Consider the following 21,220-nt stretch of genomic DNA (forward strand, 5'->3'; position numbering starts at 1 on the left):
TCTCCACCTGCTGGTAGGCGGATACAACCCATCAGTTAATGGATTCATCTGCTGTTGATGACAAGGAATCACTGTTTTAGAAGCATTTCCATTAATTTATTTACCACAGAGGTCAGACTAACCGGCCTGTCGTCCACAATCTCCTCCTTACTTCTGCTTTTGTGGAAAGGGATCTCATCCACCATTCTCCTGTCCTTCATGTCCACTCCTGACTCTAGATAAGCATTGAAAAGGTCAGCCAACAGAACGGTAAGAACTTTCCTAAGTTCCTTCAGTACACTCAGATGTATGGCATCTGGCCCCATAAACTTTGTCCAACTTTAACTAGCTCTTCATGAACAGTCTCCTCTCAAAATTATTCAGGGTCTACTACACTTCCATTCCTATTTGTGTTTGTCTTCTGCAGTCCTACTCCCACTCACAACAAAAATACGCGTTAAGCAATTCTGCCGTATACTTATATTCTACGTATTCCTCCCCTTCACCTTTGAGTCTCACAATGCCACTTTTGTACTTCCTACTACTACTACTACTACTATTTAACATTTCTAAAGCGCTACTAGGGTTACGCAGCGCTGTACAGTTTAACGTAGAAGGACAGTCCCTGCTCAAGGCGCTTACAATCTAAAGGTCAAATAGGGGCAATCAAATTGGGGCACTCTAGATTTCCTGAATAGGTATAAAGGTTAGGTGCCGAAGGCGACATTGAAGAGGTGGGCTTTGAGCAAGGATTTGAAGATGGGCAGGGAGGGGGCTTGGCGTAAGGGCTCAGGAAGTTTATTCCAAGCTTAGGGTGAGGCAAGGCAGAAAGGGCGGAGCCTGGAGTTGTCAGTGGTGGAGAAGGGTACTGAGAGGAGGGATTTGTCCTGTGAGCAGAGGTTTCGGGTGGGAATGTAAGGGGAGATGAGGGTAGAGAGGTAATGAGGGGCTGCAAACTGAGTACATTTGTAGGTTAGAAGGAGAAGCTTGAACTGTATGCGGTACCTGATCGGAAGCCAGTGAAGTGACTTGAGGAGAGGGGTGATATGGGTATATCGGTCCAGGCGGAATATAAGACGTGACGCAGAGTTCTGAACGGATTGAAGGGGGGATAGATGGTTAAGTGGGAGGCCAGTAAGGAGTAGGTTGCAGTAGCCGAGGCAAGAGGTAATGAGAGCGTGGATGAGAGTTCGGGTGGTGTGCTCAGAGAGGAAAGGGCGAAATTTGCTGATGTTAAAGAGAAAGAAGCGACAGGTTTTGGCTATCTGCTGGATATGCGCAGAGAAGGAGAGGGAGGAGTTGAAGATGACTCCGAGGTTGCGGGCAGATGAGACGGGGAGGATGAGGGTGTTATCGATTGAGATAGAGAGTGGAGGAAGAGGAGAAGTGGGTTTTGGTGGGAAGATGATAAGCTCGGTCTTGGCCATGTTCAGTTTCAGGTGGCGGTTGGACATCCAGGCAGCAATGTCGGATAAGCAGGCCGATACTTTGGCCTGGGGTTCCGCAGTGATGTCTGGTGTGGAGAGATAAAGCTGGGTGTCTTCAGCATAAAGATGATATTGGAAACCGTGAGATGAGATCAATGAGCCCAGGGAAGAGGTGTAGATTGAAAAAGGGGTCCAAGGACAGATCCCTGGGGAACTCCAACAGAGAGCGGGATGGGGGTGGAGGAAGATCCATGAGAATGTACTCTGAAGGTACGGTAGGAGAGATAAGAGGAGAACCAGGAGAGGACAGAGCCCTGGAACTCAAATGAGGACAGTGTGGCAAGAAGTAAATCATTACTGACAGTGTCAAAAGCGGCGGATAGGTCGAGGAGGATGAGGATGGAGTAGTGACCTTTGGATTTGGCGAGGAACAGGTCATTACAGACTTAAGCGAGTGCCGTTTCTGTCGAGTGTAGAGGGCGAAAACCGGATTGAAGCGAATCGAGGATGGCATGAGAGGAGAGAAAATCAAGGCAGCGGCTGTGAACATTGCGTTCAAGTAACTTGGAGAGGAAGGGTAGGAGGAGATGGGGCGGTAGTTGGAGGGACAGGAAGGGTCTAGTGATGGCTTGCTCTTATCACTAACATATCTAAAAATATCTTTCCCCCCAATTTTACCATATTGGCTATATTTTTTTCTTCCATTTGTATCTTTGCTTTCCTGACTGCTTTACCAGCTTCTCTTAGCTTATCCAGATATTGTCACCTGTTTTCCTCTTTCTGCAATCTCCTGTAGTTTATGAAGGCTAGCCTCTTTTACCTTACCTTTTTAACTACTCCTGCCCCAACTAGCCACTGGATCACCAGGAAATCTATGGTAGGTCCATGGTGGCCTAAGGGTGGGTCTGGGAGGGAGGGCGGAAGAGGGAGCTGAGCCTGCTATTGCTCAGGGAGGGGAAGAAGGAAGGAGTGAGATGAGCTTGCTCTTGTGCAGGGGGGAAAGGGGGAAGAGAGGGAAGGATCTAAGCCTGCTTCTGTTCAGGAGTAGCGGGAGGTGGGGGGGGGAGCAAGTGCTATGGGTGCGGAGCAGTGAGTTTCTGTTTTGGCCAAAAATGTATCGGTATTTTCGGCTGAAACTGAAACAAGATCAAATACGGATTTTAGCTAGGTTTTGGCATCAAAATTGAAGCCCATTTGGTTGGCATCTAATTGAAATGTCTCGTGGCCCATTAAATAGCTCCTCAAAAACATCATTGGTCAACCTGACCATATATGTTTTCTGCACTCCTTTCTCTTATCCATTAGTGTTTTAAGGTCATCACATATTTCTTCAGCAAGAAGACAACAGGCCTATTTTGCACAGAACGTTTCAAATATACTGGCCCATGAAACCTGATAATAAAGTATGCAGGTGGTAAGCATAGCATTCTGATAAACCTTCCCAAGATATTCCAAGTTACATGGATCCCTCCCAGGAGGTATTGAGGGATGGGTCCTTATTCACTTGGTCTTCATAATAGCAGGTTTGACTACCACTGACTGGTAGGGTAAGTGCTTTTTCTCAAATCTAATTGCTGTCTAGACTCTATGCAAGAGTTACAGACAGGAGGGTCTCTAACAATCTAGTCTACCACTTTCTCTAATTTAAATGGAATTGTCTCAGCCATTTCACTAGCAAAAGAAGTTATTTCAAAGACATGCATATTTTCCACGTGAAAATACCAGTATTTAAAATGGGAAATTGCATCCATGTAAAAATTGCACTTTTGGGACCAGCACAATGTACATGTTGATAAACTAGCAACATAAAGGATGCCCATATTCAGAAAAGAGGTAAGTGGGGGGGGGGGGGGGGGGGGGGGGGTAGTATGAGTTGCGCTGAGGTGTACACATCTATTATGCATTTAACAAAGCCCATGGACATCAAGGCAGAAAATTTTTGTATGTATATATGTATTTTTCCATTTCAGATTTACACAAAAATCTAGAATATATCAAAAGAAAATATACATAAGAAATCAAAGATATAAAAAGAAAAAAATATTTTACATATCAATAAGATAATTGGTGATTTAGCCCATATCAAGGACTGTAATACATTTCTAGAATACCTACTATGCAGTAAGGAAATCAATTAGCAACCAATCTTGTCAAAAATGAAACAGATTTGAATATGTTACTCTTGAAAAGTTTAGAACCAATTAGAGGACTCAAACTACACCTACCTGTAACAGTCATATTATAATCATATTTTACCATCAAAGAAATTTTCCAAATGAGTAGGATCAAAAGAAAGAAAATTCTTTCCTTGCCAACTGACTTACCCCCCTGTTTACAAAGCTGCATGGTAATGCAGATACAGTCCATTCAAAGTGAATGGGCTGTGTCGGTATTACTGCACCGGCAGTCGCTAGTGTAGCTTTGTAAACAGGGAGGTTAAGCATTTACATGGGAACCTCAAAAAAAAAAGAAAAGTGGCTCCCTTATCAAGCACTTGACTGTTCAGAACTAAAAGCTGTTTCCTTCTCAGCAGTGTGGAACATGCCATATCAGGAAAGATCTGAACTTTTTACCCACAAAATAGCGTCTCTTTTTTCTTAAAGAAAGTTTTCAATACCATAACTTTCTGACTCTCGGATGAGAACAAAACAAAGAGTGCCTCTTATATTAATTACATCGCTAGAACTGTCAAGAAAATTAAATGAAGAGTAGATTCCTCAAGGGAATCTAACTCACCTTCAATGGGGTTTTCAACCCGAGAGTGCTGGGAAATCAAAATCTTCTCTGGTTGTGTAAAATTTAGACTGAGGTTAAGGAGGCCTAGGGAAGGAAGAATCGAAGCTTCAGCATACACCCCTTCAACAGACATTTAATTATTGTTAACCTGGCTGAAGTAAGCCACTTTTGAGCCTTGCTCGGAGTCTGGCTGAAGTCAGACCCTATAACTCAGAGAAGAACCGAGAAGGACTTACAGGCTGTGTTTGAGGCGTGGCAGCCCCATCAGCCACAGATTGTATTTTGGGCCTGCCAACCAGAAGCATGTTTAAGACTGTTTACTGAACTACAGAGGTGTTTTTCCTTGTGTTCCTGGCCCTGTGACGTAAGAGGCCTCAGGAGTCAAAAAATAGTCACTTGTTTTTTTTTTTTAAATCCCTTTGTCTGGCTGTACTATTCCACAGGCCCACTCTCAACCTTCGCCCAGGGTATCACAGCCCACATAAGTGCTTTTTTTTTTTTTTTGCTATCTTTTATTCCCATGCTCTGTTTCCTGCCTTCATTACTCCTTCTAGCTGTCCTCATTCAAACCCCCTTTGCTCATTTCTTCTCCTTTGTGCATTGCTCCTCTCCAAGTCTCTGTAGCTGGCATCTCACCACTGTGTATGTGGGCTGCTATTAAAGCGCACACCTAGGTGGTGGTAGAAGAACTGAGAAATCAGAATGTGACTTAAACAGTTGCTTTGTGCAGGCCATAATGCATCAGACTGCCATGGCATAGAGGACCAGGAGGTGGCAACCTTATCAGAGGATATACAGAACCAGGCCCCAGTTTCTCAGAGATGACCAGCGCCTCATCAGGTTCTACTCTGATAAGGAAACCATCCTCCAACTCTGCCAGCAATCTGAATCTCTCTTCCACTCTGCACACAGAGGGGACAGCCCATGCCAGTCCACCTTGTCTTTTTTCCACTGGCAGTTTTCAGACTGTTTTGGCAGTCACCACAGGCCTCAGCCCATCTGCAATTTCACTCCTGTATCACTCAATTTATTTCTAAGGGCCATTCACACCAGCATATCAGACTATATTGCAAACAGGAAACAATGACTCCAATTTATGAACTGGTCCATTTCCCATCAGGGTTCGAGATCTCAGATTGTATACATGTACCTACCTGGCCATCTCAAGAGAAGGCCTTTCAATATGTTTGTGGTCTGCAATACTCTGCTTAACGGTATCTGCAGGCAGAACCAGTTTCATAAATTTCTATCCAAATGGTCTTTTTCAAGACCTTTGTTTTAACACTTCAAACTATGAGAATAGGCATTAGTGTGAATTTTATCACTGAAGATTGAGTTGATCATTATATCAATCAGAGAGCATACTGTTTCACTTCTTTCCAAAGCTACATGCAATCTCGACTGTGGACTTACAGACCTTTGCAGAATTCTTAACATTCTTTTTAAAGACTATTTTTTTATTAACATATCATCTTCAGTTTGGATTTTTGCAGTACTTCTTATTTACAAGACTCCTGAAGCAGGCATCACTGCTGAACCAATGTGCCATGTCGAGTCTGTTTACCAACAAAAGTTCCTGTTTTTACACTGTCATCCTATTGTCTGCACTACTTTTCTCCTAATATTTCACATTCCTCCACTTCTGTAGACTCTCTCCCCTGCAATACCCGTCATCTTATTGATGTCATTTCTAGATTCCGAGACTCCTGTCATGATGTCTCCATATTTCTCACTCTAGAATCCATGATTTATTTATTTATTTATTACATTTGTGCCCCGCGCTTTCCCACATACAGCAGGTTCAATGCGGCTTACATAGTAATGAAAAGCATTACAAGCATAAGTTTGAGTGTGGCTGGTTCTCTGGGGGATGGCTGCTAAGTCAACCTTGCTCCATGCCACACAAACACCTCTGCATGCACATGCTATAAAGTCACTGTGCCCTCAGCAACTATCACACTTCCTGAAGCATCAGTTCAGCTCCTGTCCACAAAAGCAGCCAGCTTTAGCCTGTTTCTCAGTGCATGACTGTCCTACTTTGTTTCATCTCCCACACAGATTACTACTACAAGCTACTCTCAAATGAGCTGGCTCAATTATCAAATACAAAGGGGTTGGAAAGTATTACAATAGGGCCCACTGCCAAACCATGGATACCATTGAAAGAACCTTTGGCATCTTCAAACACTGCTTCAGGTATTTGAACAAATTGAGAATGGAACTATTATATAGCCCCGCTCCCCAAAGATGTGCAATATTTTCATGGGAAAAAGTGAGGTGAAGGATGCTATTAGACCTAAAAGAAAATCCTTCAGATCATGGAAGAAGGATCCAACTACATAAAGAATGGCAAATCAAATGTAAAGCACTGATAAGGAAGGCAGAGAAAGACTTTGAAAAGAAGACTGCGATGGAGGCAAAAACGAATAGTAAAAACATTTTTAGGTGTATTAAAAGCAAGAAGCCGGCAAAAGAATTGGTTGGACTTCTACATGACCAAGGGGTAAAAGGGGAACTCAGGGAAGATAAGGACATAGCGGAGAGATTAAATGAATTCTATGCTTTGGTCTTCATCGAGGAAGATGTGGGAGAGATACCGGTGCCAGAAATGGTATTCAGTGATGAAGAGTCAGAAAAACTGAATCAAATCTCTGTAAACCTGGAAGATGTAATGGGGCAATTTGAGAAACTGAAGTGTAGCAAATCGCCAGGACCAGATGGTATACATCCCAGAATATTGAAAGAACTGAAAAATGAACTTGCAGAACTATTGTTAGTAATATGTAATTTATCTTTAAAATCAAGCATGGTACCAGAAGATTGGAGGGTGGCCAATGTAACGCGGTGATCCTGGAAATTACAGACCGGTGAGCCTGACATCGGTGCAGGGCAAAGTGATAGAGACTATTATAAAGAACAAAATTACAGAGCATATTCAAAGGCATGGATTAATGAGACAAAGCCAACATGAATTTAGTGAAGGGAAATCCTGCCTCACCAATTTCTTTGAAGGGATGAACAAATATGTGGATAGAGGTGAGCCAGTCGATATTGTGTATCTGGATTTTCAAAAAGCATTTGACACAGTACCTCATGAAAGGCTCCAGAGGAAATTGAAAAGTTGTGGGATAAGAGGAAATTGAAAAGTTGTGGGATAGGAAACAGCGTTCTATTGTGGATTAAAAACAGAGGGTAGGGTTAAATGGGTCAGTAATCTCAATGGAGAAGGGTAGATAGTCGGGTTCCCCAGGGGTCTGTGCTAGGATCGCTGCTTTTTAACATATTTATAAATGATCTAGAGATGGGAGTAACTAGTGAGGTAATTAAATTTGCTGACGACACAAAGTTATTCAAAAGGCGTTTGACAAAGTACCTCATGAAAGACTCCAGAAGAAATTGGAGAGTCATGGGATAAGAGGTAGTGTCCTATTGCGAATTAAAAACTGGTTAAAAGATAGAAAATAGAGTAGGGTTAAATGGTTAGTATTCTCAATGGAGAATGGTAGATAGTGGGGTTCCCCAGTGGTCTGTGTTGGGACCGCTGTTTTTTAAACATATTTATAAATGATCTAAATATGGGAATAACTAGTGAGGTAATTAAATTTGCCGACACAAAGTTATTCAAAATTGTTAAATTGCAAGATGACCTTATGAGACTGGGCATCCAAATGGCAGATGATGCTTAATGTGAGGAAGTGCAAAGTGATGCATGTGGGTAAGAGGAACCTGAACTAAAGCTACTTGATGCAAGGTTCCACGTTAGGAGTCACCAAACAGGAAAAGGATCTAGGAGTCATCGACGATACTTTGAAACCCTCTGCTCAGTGTGCTGCGGTGGAAAAAAAAAAAAGAAATAGAATGTTAGGTATTATTAGGAAAAGGAATAGAAAACAAAAATGAGGATGCTATAATGCCTTTGTATCGCTCCATGGTGCGACTGCACCTTGAATACTGTGTGCAATTCTGGTCACTGCATCTCAAAAAAGGTACAGTGGAATTAGAAAAGGTAAAGAGAAGGGTGATGATAATGATAAAGGGGATAGGACAACTTCCCTATGAGGAAAGGCTGAAATGGCTTGGGTTTTTTAGCTTGATGGCTGAGGGGAGATATAATGGAGGTATGTAAAATACTGAGTGGCTTGGAACGGGTAGACATGAATCGCTTGTTTACTCTTTCCAAAAACACTAGGACTAGGGGGCATGCAATGAAGCTACAAAGTACTGTAGTAAATTTAAAACAAAACTGGAGAAAATATTTCTTCACCCAACATGTAATTAAACTCTGGAATTTCTTGCCAGAGAATGTGGTAAAAGCAGTTAGCTTAGCGGGGTTTAAAAAAAAAGGTTTGAATGGCTTCCTAAAAGAAAAGTCCATAAGCCATTATTAAAATGGACTTGGGAAAATCCACTGGTTATTTCTAGGATAAGCAGCATAAAATGTATTGTACTGTTTTGGGATCTTGCCAGGTACTTGTGACCTGGATTGACCATTGTTGGAAACAGGATACTGGGCTTGATGGATCTTCGGTATGTCCCAGTATGGCAATACTTATGTACTTATGGTACGATGCATGTTCCATGAATTTTGCACAAACCTGCAAACAACCTTTTCCGTACAGGCATGTGGTGCATCTGCCAGATAAAAAGGAAAATGCAGAACCTGTAACAGAGGACACAATTGAATCCCATCAACAGGATCTGAAAGCAACCTGGCCAAGTGAAGTCACTAGTCCAAGCAGAGTGCCGAGGTCTTGAGACTTTTGGGGAGGACTTAGAGGGGAGAACCACCTGGATACACCACTTCTTGTATCTAGATACAACCAGCAAGTACTGGTAACATACTTCTCTTGGGCCTCCTGATTCTCTATAGTCCCTATGAAGTAATGTTGTGCCAGGCGACATTCTGTGCTTGTTGGCTATGCACCATACGCTGCAACTTCAATAATCTTTCTATAAAGGACCTTGTAAAAATACTTGGGGCAATTCTATAACTTGGCATCAAGATTTAAGTGCCACAATGGGGCGTGCTTAGCATCCACTGTATAATAGCTTTGGGCACACCTAAGCTGCTATTATTATTAATAATTACACTTGTATCCCACATTTTCCCACCTATTTGCAGGCTCAATGTGGCTTACAGAGAACTGTCATGGCATAGCCATGTCAGGTTACATCACACAACTGGTGTTACAAAGAAGTTAAAGAAGACAAGAGGATTTGTTCAAGCCTTTGTAGGAAAGTACATTCTGAGTAAAGTTGGAAAGGTATTGTATTATAGTTGGATAGGTGTTGTATTATAGCTAGTTAAGGGTTCTCGTGGTAGGCTTTGTTAAAGAGGTAAGTCTTCAAGGCTTTGCAGAAGTTAGTTAATTCGTTGATCTTTCTCAGGTGAATTGGGAGTGAATTCCATAGCTGCGTACTCATATAGGAGAAGCTGGTCGAGTGAGTTAATTTGTATTTTAGACCTTTGCAGCTGGGGAAGTGTAGGTTGAGAAAGGTGCGGGATGATTTCTTAGCATTTCTTGGTGGTAGGTCAATGAGGTCTAGCATGTAGGTCGAGGCATCTCAGTAAATGATTTGAACAGTCGTGCAAATCTTGAATGTGGTACGTTCTTTAATTGGTAGCCAGTGTAACTTCTTTCTTAGGGGTTTTGCACTTTCATATTTTGTTTTCCCAAATATGAGTCTGGCTGCGGTATTTTGGGCTGTTTGAAGTTTTTTGTTGGTTTGTTCTTTACAGCCGGCGTAAAGTGAGTTGCAATAGTCCAGGTGGCTTAGTACCATTGACTGTACCAGGTTCCGAAAAATAGCCCTTGGGAAGTAAGGTTTTACTCTTTCGAGCTTCCACATGGAGTGGAACATTTTCTTGGTTGTGTTTTTCACGTGAGTTTCGAGTGTGAAGTTTCGATCAATGGTGACTCCTAGAATTTAAGTTGTTTGAAACAGGGAGAGAAAAGTTTGGGGTGGTTATGGTAGTGAATTTATTTGTATTGTGTTGTGAGGTTATTATGAGGCATAGAGGCATATTTTCAAAGCACTTTGGGAGGCTAAGTTCCATAGGTTTCTATGGAACTTTGGGAGGCTAAGTGCTTTGAAAATGAGCTTGATTGTGTTTTTTCAGCGTTGAGTTTTAGTTGAAATGTGTCCGCCCAGGAGTGCATGATTTGGAAGCTTTGGTTGATTTCGTTGGTGATTTCCTTTAGTTCATGTTTCAATGGAATGTAGATCGTAACATCGTCTGCGTATATGTATGGGTTGATATTTTGATTGTCTAATAGCTTGGCTAGGGGTGTCATCATTAGGTGAAACAGTGTTGGTGATAGAAGGGAAAACTGCGTTGGTGCACTGAAATATGAGTGCCCACTTACAACAAGTAAACAGGGAGGGAAGGCCCGAAGAGAGGCGATCTGCAGTCTGCCGCTGCTGCGCTTTCACACGGAGTGAGGTGGTGAGGCGCTGTGATTTGAATGGAAGGGGCCCGGCCCAGTGGCAGACGGTCGACGGAGCCGAGGGCGGGCGGGTGGGACTGCGGCGCCGGGTCCCCCATGGAGGCCCGGACCAGGGGAATATTGTCCCCCCTGCCCCCCCCTCTCGGCGGCCCTGGATCCAGATATCTTTGACTCAAGCACAGGTATACTCATATCACCCCTCTTCTCAGGTCACTTCACTGGCTTCCAATCAGATACCGCATACAGTTCAAGCTTCTCCTTCTTACCTACAAATGCACTCAGTCTGCAGCCCCTCATTACCTCTCTACCCTCATTTCCCCTTACGTTCCTGCCCGTAACCTCCGCTCACAGGACAAATCCCTCCTCTCAGTACCCTTCTCCACCACCGCCAACTCCAGGCTCCGTTCATTCTGCCTCGCCTCACCCTATGCTTAGAATAAACTTCCTGAGCCCTTACGCCAAGCCCCCTCCCTACCCATCTTTAAATCCTTGCTCAAAGCCCACCTCTTCAATGTTGCTTTCGGCACCTAACCTTTATACCTTTCAGGAAATCTAGACTGCCCCTATTTGACTGACTGTACATTTGTCCTTTAGATTGTAAGCTCCTTTGAGCAGGGACTGTCCTTCTATGTTAAATTGTACAGCGCTGCGTAACCCTAGTAGCGCTTTAGAAATGTCAAGTAGTAGTAAGTAGTAGTAGTATACATATACACAAGCCATCATCTAGAGGGCCAACAGGAATTAACTTAAGCATGATTCAAACATATTATAACAATCTGCCACTAGCCAGAAGCACCGATGATGGCCTCCTGGGTTTTCCTCTTGGAGTGGAGTAGCAGCCTAGTGGTTAATGCAGAAGACTTTGATCCTGGGGAACATGGTTCAATTCCCACTGCAGTTCCTTGTGACTCTGGGCAACTCACTTAACCCTCCATTGCCCCAGGTAAAAATAAGTACCTGTATATACTATGTAAACTGCTTTGAATGTAGTTGCAAAAACCACAGAAAGGCAGTATATCAAGTCCCATCCCCCCCTTTCAGATTTTACCTTTTCTTCTTGCTGACAATCATGTCCATCGTCTGCAAGAGTCTTCGCTCCAGCGAAAGGATATCAGCATCTGTCACATTCCTAAAAAATGTAATGTTGTGTCATCAGCTTTACTCAAAAGTTGTGAGAGAACAATGTAAAAGATTTACTGCCAATTTTCAAACAGATCCACTTTTCGAGGATCCAGATTATGCAGTCATTTGGTTGGCATGTTAACATCATCTAATTTATAGTTGATTAGATTTGATATACCGCTTACCCACCAGAGCAATCACAGCAGTTTACAATAATTAAAATCATGAAAAAGAAAACAACTCCATTAAAGATAGGACAGCACAAACATAATAGACCAATCATTCCACTCATTCATAAAATAATAAAATATAAAAGGATAAAAGAACAGACAGCCTGAGTCGATCCCTCAAGGGTTGTAACCTAAAAAGTCTGAAAAAAATATGACTTAAGGAGATTCAGATATGATAAAAAAACAAGCTGCACCTTGTTCTGTTTAAAAATAAACAAATAAAGACAGAGAAAGACAGACAGACACTAGGACACGGTTCACAGCCTTTAGTCCTCAAACAGGCTTATTTTCGAAAGAGAAGGACGCCCATCTTTCAACACAAATCGGAAGATGGGCGTCCTTTTCACAGGGTCGCCCAAATCAGTATAATCAAAAGCCAATTTTGGGTGTCCCCAACTGCTTTCCATCGCGGGGACGACCAAAGTTCATGGGGGTGTGTCGGAGGCATAGTGATGGTGGGACTTGGGCATGCCTAACACATGGACATCCTCGACCTATAATGGTAAAAAAAAAAAAAAGGGCGTCCCTGACGAGCACTTGGACGACTTTACACCTGGTTCTGTTTTTCTTATGACCAAGGCACAAAAAGGTGCCCGAACTGACAAGATGACCACCGGAGAGAATTGGGGATGACCTCCCCTTACTCCTCCAGTGGTCACTAACCCCCTCCCACCCTCAAAAAATATCTTTAAAAATATTTTGTGCCAGCCACAAATGTCATACTCAGGTCCATCACAGCAGTATGCAGGTCCCTGGAGCAATTTTAGTGGGTGCAGTGCACTTCAGGCAGGAGGACCCAGGCCCATCCCCCCCTACCTGTTACACTTGTGATGGTAAATGTGAGCCCTCCAAAACCCACCACAAACCCACTGTACCCACATCTAGGTGCCCCCTTTCACCCGTAAGGGCTATGGTAGTGGTGTACAGTTGTGGGTAGTGGGTTTTCTTTTTGGGAGGGGGGGTTTGGGGGGCTCAGTACACAAGGTAAGGGAGCTATGTACCTGGGAGCAATTTATGAAGTCCACTGCAGTGCCCCCTAGGGTGCCCGGCTGGTGTCCTGGCATGTCAGGGGGACCAGTTCACTACGAATGCTGGCTCCACCCACGACCAAAGGGCTTGCATTTGGTCGTTTCTGAAATGGGCGTCCTTGGTTTCCATTATCGCCGAAAATCAGAAACGGCCAAGTCTAGAGATGACCATCTCTAAGGACGACCTAAATTTCAAGATTTGGGTGTCCCCGACCGTATTATTGAAATGAAAGATGGACGTCCATCTTGTTTTAATAATACGGGTTTCCCCACCCCTCCATCGGGACGTTTTGCGAGGATGTCCTCAGCAAAACCTGGGCGTCCCTTTCAATTATGCCCCTCAAAGTCACCCACAGGTCTGGCTTTACGAATATTAAAAAGAGGGCTCTCAAATATCTGTTGTGGAATAGAAGAGATCTGAATATTGACAATTGCTGCTCTAATCACAGAACACCACTTTTTAAAAGACTACTAGATGTAAACAATGCTTTATAGTCCCTGCTGTGTGAAACTTACAACCTAGTCAAAACATATGGACAAAACAAGAGGCTTCATGAAACAAATTACAGCAAACATGGTTCAAATCGGCAAGGCTCATTTGCCCAGTGTGGCAGAATATTTCTGCAGGTAGGGGAGAAATGGGATGGACAGGGAAGGCAGGGCAGAGCACATATGAGGCAAGAGAGCTGAACTTTAAAGATAAGTCAGTGTGATAGAAGCCTTTCAGTACAGGCCCACTATCAAGGTCTGCCATGTTTTACACCCTCTGAGAAAAAGTCTGTGTCAGAGGGGGGAAGGGCATCACAGCACTTGAGCATGGACCTGTATTGAAAGACTCACCACGATGTTGAATATCACAGCAGCTTTGCGGCTTAGGAGGGCAGTGTGGCTGTGGAGGGCCCAGAATAGTGAAGGGAATAAGGGGGAAAGGCTGGATTCGGGGGAGGGGGGGTAAGGAAGAGGAGATCAGATGTTGGACATAGAAGGGCTAGGGAAGCCAAGTGGAGAAGGTGGGCTTGAGAGGGTGGGAAATTAGGGAAGGAAAGGGGATGTTGAACATGGGGGATCAGGGTAGGGAAGGGGAGATGCTGGACATGTAGAGCTGGGAAGAGAAAGGAATATTCTGGACTGTGGGGGTGCTAGGGCTTTAAGTTTCCCCTAGGGGCAGGGGTGGGGTGGCACATGGGTGCAGATTCACCTAGGGTATAAGATACCCTTGGGCCAGCCCAGAAAAGCAACTTCAGAAAGGTAGAATATTAGGTGATACTTGAACTCTGGGCAAGTCACTTAACCCTCCACTGCCCCAGGTACAAATAAGTACCTGTATACAATATGTAAGCCGCATTGAGCCTGCCATGAGTGGGAAAGCGCGAGGTACAAATGTAACAAAAAAAATATGACTAGAGGGAGCATGATACAACATATTAGAAACATTATTCAAACTTACTGCACAGCAAAACTGAGAGCACAAAGTCAAGCATTAGCAACTAAGGGCACAGACAAGAGAAGCTTACCTGATAAACAGAGATCATAAGGAGAATGTAATGAGAAACTGCAGAGTAAAGGAACTTGTAGATGAGGAGGAAAAGCTTGACTGTACATGGAAGCAGAAGGGGAACCTTGAAATGAAGAGTTACAAGGCCATTGAAGCACTAATGACTCATCAGAAATGTGCACATGGAATTGCTAGCTTTTGGGGTGGTGGTGGGGGGAAGAGAGATTTCTCTCACAGTCCCATAGGGAATCGATTTCAAAGCTATTCATGATTTCTAACAGGCTTCTACATATCCCATTGCTTTCTAAGGCCCCAAGTAGAATTTTATGGAGCTTAGCATGGGTTGTAAATTCCACAAAGGCATAGGGAGTTAATAGGAATAAACATTTAAAAAAAACTGTTAACAGGCACCCCCCCCCCCCCCCAAAATGGTTTGCCATTCCAGTTCTGGCGTAAATACTCTGATGCGAGTTGCCCCAGGTCTGCAGTAGCAGATTTAAATCCTAGCTACAGGCTGCCCGAACAGAGTGAACGTGCAGGTAAAGAAGCTAACAAGAATAATAAACTGGCACTCCACCACACAGCGAGCACTTTTCACACAACTTCAGCTTGCTTAGCTGTTTGGGTTCCTATAGATCTTGTGGCAAATATCAAAACATTAGCTTATGCTGTGTGAGGTGTTGCTCTTGCTGCAGGCTTGGGGAGGAGGGGGTAGGAGGCACGTGTCATGCAGCATGGAGCACCGAGTATGAAGGCCAGTCACAGGAACATGGTGAACGAGAGACAAGTTAGGTAGGCATTTGGACCAGGTGGAGAACAGAAGACCCAGTGTGTTACGGAGGAGCGCAGCCTCAAGGAGAGTGAGGACCAAGGATGAATGGGCACGGTATGAAAGGAAAAGATGAGGGATTCTGGCAAGTGGAGCAGAGAGATGAGATGGAGTGGGGGAGACAGAAAAAGAGAATGATATAAGGATGAGCAGTGGGGAAGATGGGAAATAGGGAGGATGGGAAAGGAAGAATTATGAAAAAGGAAAGTATGGAGAAGGTTATAGGAGGGAGAGAAGATGAAGAGTGAAGTCAAGAGGAGAGGACTGATGGCTGATAAAGATGTGAAAGTGTGAAGATGAGGAAGGAGGTACAGAAGAGGAGAGAAAATAAAAAGAAATAAAAGGGGAAGGAGGGTGGTGAGAGAGAAGGAGGGGTGGAAGAGAAGAAAATTAGGGAACGAGGAAAAGGATACATGATGGGATCAGAAGGAGGGCAGTATGTGAGAGGTAGGGAAGAGTGAGGGCTGATAGAAGCATATGAGAAAGAGGGGAGAGGAGAAGAAGTATGAGTAGAATAAAAAAAGAACCAAAGGGAAACAAAAGGAACAAAGAGCAAAAATACAAAGCAGCAAGACAGAAAAATCCAATGAAAAGAATAAAAGAACAGAACAGATAAAAGAAAAAGGAAACTGAGAAATCTGAGGGAAAGGAAAAATAAATACGAAAAGACTGTACAAATGAAAAACGAAAACCTAAAACAGGAATGAAATTGAAAAATGATGAAGAAAGAAAAATATATGAAGAAAATACAAATATAGGAGATAAAGAACTAAAAAATGTGACAACATATATTACTACATTTTTCTGCTATAATTGGACAGGTGGGAGGGTTGAAGCTGGTGGGGTAGGATTAAGGAGAGTGTATGTATGAAAGGGAGAGAGGGTGGTAAAAGAACAAGTTAACCCTTCCTACTATTATAACTCCACTCTCCCCCACTCAAACTATACAGGCACACTATGACTAAGGGCCTAGTATTATCAAACCTCTGCCTGACATAAGGTCTTGCTTCCCTAGTCTGTCTTCTGATTCCATTCCTTATTCAACCCCCTCCCAGCAGAAGCAATGTTAAACTGGAGATCTCCTGTTGCTGCACAGCTGTACTCATGATCAGTGTCACAGAATCTCACAGTTTTTACAATGAGAGTGGACCTAAAGCACGAGCAGCAGATGTCTGATTCAACACTTCTATTGCTATTAGGCTTCTTTCCCGGGACACAGTATCGGCATCAAGGTGGGTTTAAAAATTATGTATGTTTGTGCTATTTTTTTTTTTGTGAGTCATTCTAACTCTTTTTTTTTGTTTATATCTAAAGTAGGTGTGGAACTGATGTAGAAAAAGTTAATTGTATGTCTTTAAATTAAATATAAGAAATTCTCTTTACTGAGCTATTGAGTAATGCTGGTTTAGCTGACCTAGGGAAAGCCCAGTGAGTAAGTACAAATGTCATATTTCAGATCTCCTTTCTATATTGACAAAGAGAGGCTTTCAGATCAGAAAGGTTATAGAATGTCTGAAACTGACTAGTATTTGTGATAAGATGTCTTCTTCTGGAAAAGCAAAGTATATTTTGTGTTTTATCTAAAAGAAAACAGATTATAAATCTGGTTAAGAAATGCTATGTTATAGGTTTCCCATTGACCTATGCCCTTGTACTTTTGACTTTTAGCTTACTTGCTTAGATTAAGTTTAGCCTTCTAAAAATATGTTATGCTGATGCTATGGAAATCTGTATAGATGAAACAATAACCTTATGTGTTTAAGGGGTATAAATATAAGTACTAGGCTGTTATTCTTCACGATGACTAGAGGGAGAGAGAGCTTTCTCCCTCACAGTCTTCCTCCTTATTGCAATAAGATACTATGCAGCTTTAATAAAGAGATCAATATTACTGATCCTAAGTGGGACAATGTATTTTATTTTCCAAAGATTTATTTTCCGTCTATATAGGCATGGAGAGTAGCAGCCAGCAGGAGTTTATGCCACTGTCTTGTGGTCTGCTCACTTTTCAGAAGCTGAGAATGACCTGCTCCTCAGGTGTGTGCATGTGTGAGGAGTTCACCTGGTTGAACCCCCTCCCCCCCAAGTCCCACTCCTGTCATTCAACACAGTGTCCGCCAAAAAAAAAAGCGTGGGTGCAGATAGCAGAGGAAGTGAGTGTGCCAGGAGTGACAAAGCGAACTGTGGAGCGGAGCAGGTAAAACACCGCTAGCGCAATATGCACAGTAAGGTGAAGACAAAGTATCGCAGGTCAAAGCATCACACTGGCAGATGGCTAGCAGACTTTCGACTGACATCCGCAGAAAAGATGATGAACACCATTCTACTCCTGGAGACCTTGGTAGGGGTACCAAAGTGGATTGACACATTTGAGATGCCAGATGATGGTAAATCGGGTGTTTGCAGGAAGTGTTCACACAATATAATGGGCGGGTTACAGGGGTATGATGTCTATGCATATGATCAAAATACTTTACTTTTTTGGTCAGCGCCATGTCCAGAGGAGGTGCCTCCCACTGTAGAACCTGCTGAAGAGGTGCAAGGAGTGGAACGAGTGACCTGAACAGCTTCTCCTAGGTGCGGGACAGACCCTGTGTCAGCAGCACTGGCAGCATCGCACTCTCAGGACATGGGAATACAGCCCAGTGGCAGTGTAGAACCCCTCGCATGTTGATCTAGTACCATGGAGGCCCCCATCATGTAGGTCATGTGCCGTGAGGGAAACACAGGTAAATGCCAGTGGTAAAGCCCCTGTGGCGTCGCCCCATGTCGTTGCAAGAGATCTTCTCCAGTCTCTCAATGAGGCCAATGAAAGACAGGCGAAGTGGAACCACAGGATCCAGAGAATGTTCAGGAGAATTTTCCGGGAGATGCGTCTTGTCTGCTGTTCTGTAGACAAGCTGCCAACTGAGATACGTGACAGGATGAAGGAGATGGTCACAGAGATGCAGAGGATGTCTGACATTGAGGCATATTTTCAAAGCACTTAGCCTTCCAAAGTTCCATAGGTTTCTATGGAACTTTGGAAGGCTAAGTGCTTTGAAAATATGCCTCATTATGTGCCAAAACTCCCAGCAAACTATCCATGCTTTCCCAGGTGTTATGGACCCTCTCTCCCTTTCCACCCCTTCTTCCCTGCTATTTGTTTTTGAACTGATGCCATCATGCTCCTCTAATTATCTTAACATCTTGCGCAGATCCCCAGAAAGGCAGGAGTTACGGATCAAGAAAGGGATCTGGGTGTCGTCGTCGATGATACGCTGAAACCTTCTGCTCAGTGTGCTGCTGCGGCTAGGAAAGCGAATAGAATGTTGGGTGTTATTAGGAAGGGTATGGAGTCCAGGTGTGCGGATGTTATAATGCCGTTGTATCGCTCCATGGTGCGACCGCACCTGGAGTATTGTGTTCAGTACTGGTCTCCGTATCTCAAAAAAGATATAGTAGAATTGGAAAAGGTACAGCGAAGGGCGACGAAAATGATAGTGGGGATGGGACGACTTTCCTATGAAGAGAGGCTGAGAAGGCTAGGGCTTTTCAGCTTGGAGAAGAGACGGCTAAGGGGAGATATGATAGAAGTGTATAAAATAATGAGTGGAATGGATCGGGTGGATGTGAAGCGACTGTTCACGCTATCCAAAAATACTAGGACTAGAGGGCATGAGTTGAAGCTACAGTGTGGTAAATTTAAAACGAATCGGAGAAACTTTTTCTTCACCCAACGTGTAATTAGACTCTGGAATTCGTTGCCGGAGAACGTGGTACGGGCGGTTAGCTTGACGGAGTTTAAAAAGGGGTTAGATAGATTCCTAAAGGACAAGTCCATAGACCGCTATTAAATGGACTTGGAAAAATTCCGCATTTTTAGGTATAACTTGTCTGGAATGTTTTTACGTTTGGGGAGCGTGCCAAGTGCCCTTGACCTGGATTGGCCACTGTCGGTGACAGGATGCTGGGCTAGATGGACCTTTGGTCTTTCCCAGTATGGCACTACTTATGTACTTATGACCACTGTGACCCTTCCAACCTGCCCTGTACCCGGTTTCTCGCCCCAAACTCCTGGGTTCCCAGGTAAGTGTGGTTTTCACCATGTTCCCACATGTGTGTGATTGCTACGAAGGGCTGTAATGCACTTTCCCTGTCACCCCTTGACAACATGTCGCAGTGGACCCCCAGCAGTCAAGGTAAAGCTAAAACACAGACACCCAGCATCCTTTCATCACTTGAGTTTTTCTAGATGTGTGATAACTATGACAAAGGAATAAACACATTAAACTGAGAAAGAAGGCACAATTTGTTCTTAAAATAAGAACACTTAGAACATTACTTGCAATTCCTCAGTTTAGTTTGAATACTTTTTATTGATGACTAGGTATTAACAATTGTCAAGAAATACAATGTGTAGATACATAGACAAGTAATTATGTACAATATCGTACAGCTCATCATCAAAATATTTCCTCCTCCCCACCCCCATGTACATTCCCAAATCGATAACAATCTCCATCCCTTATAAAGCTCCTCCAAATATTGCAAATCAAATATACCAAGTATGGGAGAGTTCTGACTCTTCAGACTCTTCCCTCTTCACAAATGAAAAAGAAAGGAAAAACTCTAAATCAATCTCCCCCTAACCCATCCCTAAATCCCTATAATCCATCCTCCCTTCCCACCCAAAGATGAATGAGAATGATAAAACAGAGACGGAGAAACCAAAAGTGGACTTCCACAGTAAGAGCTATAAAGGTAGAGTATTAAGAAGTAGGCTGTGCGCTCGAAGAGAGAGGTGTCGTACAAAGGGCTCCCAGACCATCCAAAACCATTTCTTCTGCTTTGCTGTGAGACAGGCAGTGTAGGCTTCCCAGGTTAATAACAATGCCACTGAGTAGGAGCATCTCTCATGCACCATGTCTGAAAGATACACTTCACACCCACCACACATGCTTTATAGAGAAAATATCAATGGCCCTTTGACAGGGAGTGCCTATATTGTTCCATCCCTAGCAAAAAGCTGGAGGGGGAAAGTCTGAGAGCAAAGGGAACAGTGTGTTTATATATGAAAGTACCTGGTGCCAAAACTGGGGCAGGCGGGGATACCTTTGTGTTGCAGACCAGCTGAGTGAAACTGGCATTCTTAAACCATATGGCCCCAAAATAGTGGCAAGGTGGAACTCAGAACTGGGTCACAATGTAGGGGAGGAGGCACTATCTTGGCTTGTCCAAAGTGCATGAGAGAGGGTATTGTCTAGCATCCTGCAGGCCCCACATTGCAAAGAAGTGGTACATGCAGCATGGAATGCTTGTCTCAGGGAAAAGTATGCCCATTTTTAGACTATCCGCATGATAAGACGTACTATAGCAGATAGTGCCTCCTCCCCTACATTGCAACCCAATTCTAAGTTCCACCTTGCCACTATTGGGGGGCATAGGACTTTTTAGGCATCAGCAGTGCAAGGACTAAAGTCACCGACATACGAGTCACCTGATTTAATGTGAAGAAGGATTTCAGCTGGGTTACTATGTTCAACGCACAACCTTCACGTAAGAGATGAGACACAGAGGCATATTTTCAAAGCACTTAGCCTTCCAAAGTTCCATAGATTTCTATGGAACTTTGGAAGGCTAAGTGCTTTGAAAATATGCCTCAAAGTGGGCAACTTGTTCCTGGGTGTGGAGGCAGGGTGCCCACAACACTGCCATATGGTTTAAGAACGCCAGTTTCACTCAGCAGGTCCGCAACACAAAGGTATCCCATCGCGCCCCAGTTCTGAAATACTGGAGAATCTATCCCCAGGGTGAAGTCCAAGTTCCCTTCTAAGGGCAGAAAATCCAGGTAAGTAGGTGTGCAATGCCAGTATTTGAGTAGAGCTTGCCAGGTGACCCTCATAGGTTTTAGAAAGACGTTATTTTGTAAGGTCAAGGACAGGT

The 21,220-nt window shown here is 43.6% G+C and overlaps 1 protein-coding gene across 2 annotated transcripts in view; it reads right to left on the minus strand.

Moving 5' to 3' along the window:
• GPR89B (G protein-coupled receptor 89B) overlaps positions 1-21,220 on the minus strand; it is a 171,118-nt gene that overhangs the window by 84,470 nt on the left and 65,428 nt on the right. For both annotated transcript variants that reach the window (XR_003942217.1, XM_030203795.1), the window contains exon 7: positions 11,640-11,720. Coding sequence is in view for 1 of the 2 variants with exons in the window: in XM_030203795.1 (XP_030059655.1) it covers positions 11,640-11,720 (81 nt within the window). In the remaining variant the exon portion in view is untranslated. The remainder of the gene's footprint in view (positions 1-11,639; positions 11,721-21,220) is intronic.

Source organism: Microcaecilia unicolor, chromosome 5, assembly GCF_901765095.1.
Source record: "Microcaecilia unicolor chromosome 5, aMicUni1.1, whole genome shotgun sequence".
NCBI classification, from domain to species: Eukaryota; Metazoa; Chordata; class Amphibia; order Gymnophiona; family Siphonopidae; genus Microcaecilia; species Microcaecilia unicolor.